The 1,234-nt window shown below is 41.7% G+C and overlaps 1 protein-coding gene across 1 annotated transcript; it reads right to left on the bottom strand.

The window, feature by feature from the left end:
• Nucleotides 1-38: 38 nt before the first annotated feature.
• SARC_16586 (hypothetical protein) lies at nt 39-852 on the bottom strand (the record flags this gene model as incomplete). Its single annotated transcript, XM_014289311.1, has 2 exons — nt 39-187; nt 743-852. Coding segments are annotated over 2 exons (247 nt in total), but the record flags the coding sequence as incomplete, so codon positions are not given.
• Nucleotides 853-1,234: the final 382 nt, after the last annotated feature.

The raw sequence follows: 1,234 nt of genomic DNA, 5'->3' as shown, positions 1-1,234 counted from the left end.
TTATATAGTATAGTATTAGCTGTGTACTTACCTGTATCGTTGCGTTCTTCCTACTTTTTGGAGCGCCAGAACTGGCCCCATGCAACAAAGAAGCGCTGATCAGGAGTCCAACCGTCAATGACTCGGTCTGCCTCGGGATGCGACTTAAGAGCAGTTCGCATACCCTGGTAAGCGCATTTCAGTCCACCTGCAGAAGTAGCGGTGCAATGGGATGTGTGAGATGGGTACGGTGACAACAGGTGGTATGGATACAATAACATAATATATTCTGGTAGAAGTAGCCGTGCAATGGGTAGTGACAGATGACCCACGAGTATAGCAGGGGATGGTAACAATCACGTGTATTTAATACACGTACAGATTCGACATGTCGCCTTTCAGCCCACACACACAGCTTTCATAATCTCTTACATGCATGGACCCGATGGACAAACATATTAACATACGCACACGTCTATATATGTTAACAGCCCCCTCGCACAATACACTAATAACCTTTTTGGATTGACACTTACGTATACGCACCAATATCTGCGATATTCTCGCCCGTTTAAATTTTAACGCCTTTGTATAAACGGACCAATATATCCATTATACTCCCCTGTACAAACTTAAACGCATTTGTATAGACATCCGATATCTGCGACATACTCGCCTGTGCAAATTCCAAAGTTTTTGTATACGTACTGATATCTGTGACATTCTTCCTTGCTTAGATTTTAACGCTTTTGAACAGACGTACCGATATCTGCGATATTCTCGCCAAGCGTTAGATCACCCCTGACAAAGTGGCCCGGCAGTATCTCAATGGCATTGTACTGGTCCACGATGTTCTTCGTCAAGGCGTTGTAGCTGCGTAGTAGTATATGTTTCACTCGTGTTTAGTGCATCTAGCTGATAAAACCACTTCTTGCTTATAAGACGACAAATGGACTATATGTTAACACATGTACAACCTCGCATATTGAAAATTTACTGCGCATGCCCACGCATACGCAGGAAGGCATGCATTGACACCCTCGATATATCTTTTATGACCCGGTAACGTACCCATACATATCACAAAGCCAAAGCTGTTTGGTTCTATCATCGCTTTTCATTGTTGACAATACCGCCAATATGGTAAATACATCGGTATATGTTATTTATTTATATATATATATATATATATATATACTCGTAGAAATATATCATACTCGCGCGTGTCTGTATGCTATCATCCATACACACTAAA

Source organism: Sphaeroforma arctica, assembly GCF_001186125.1.
Source record: "Sphaeroforma arctica JP610 unplaced genomic scaffold supercont1.8437, whole genome shotgun sequence".
Taxonomy (NCBI): Eukaryota; class Ichthyosporea; order Ichthyophonida; genus Sphaeroforma; species Sphaeroforma arctica.
This window is presented reverse-complemented; position numbering and strand designations above follow the sequence as displayed.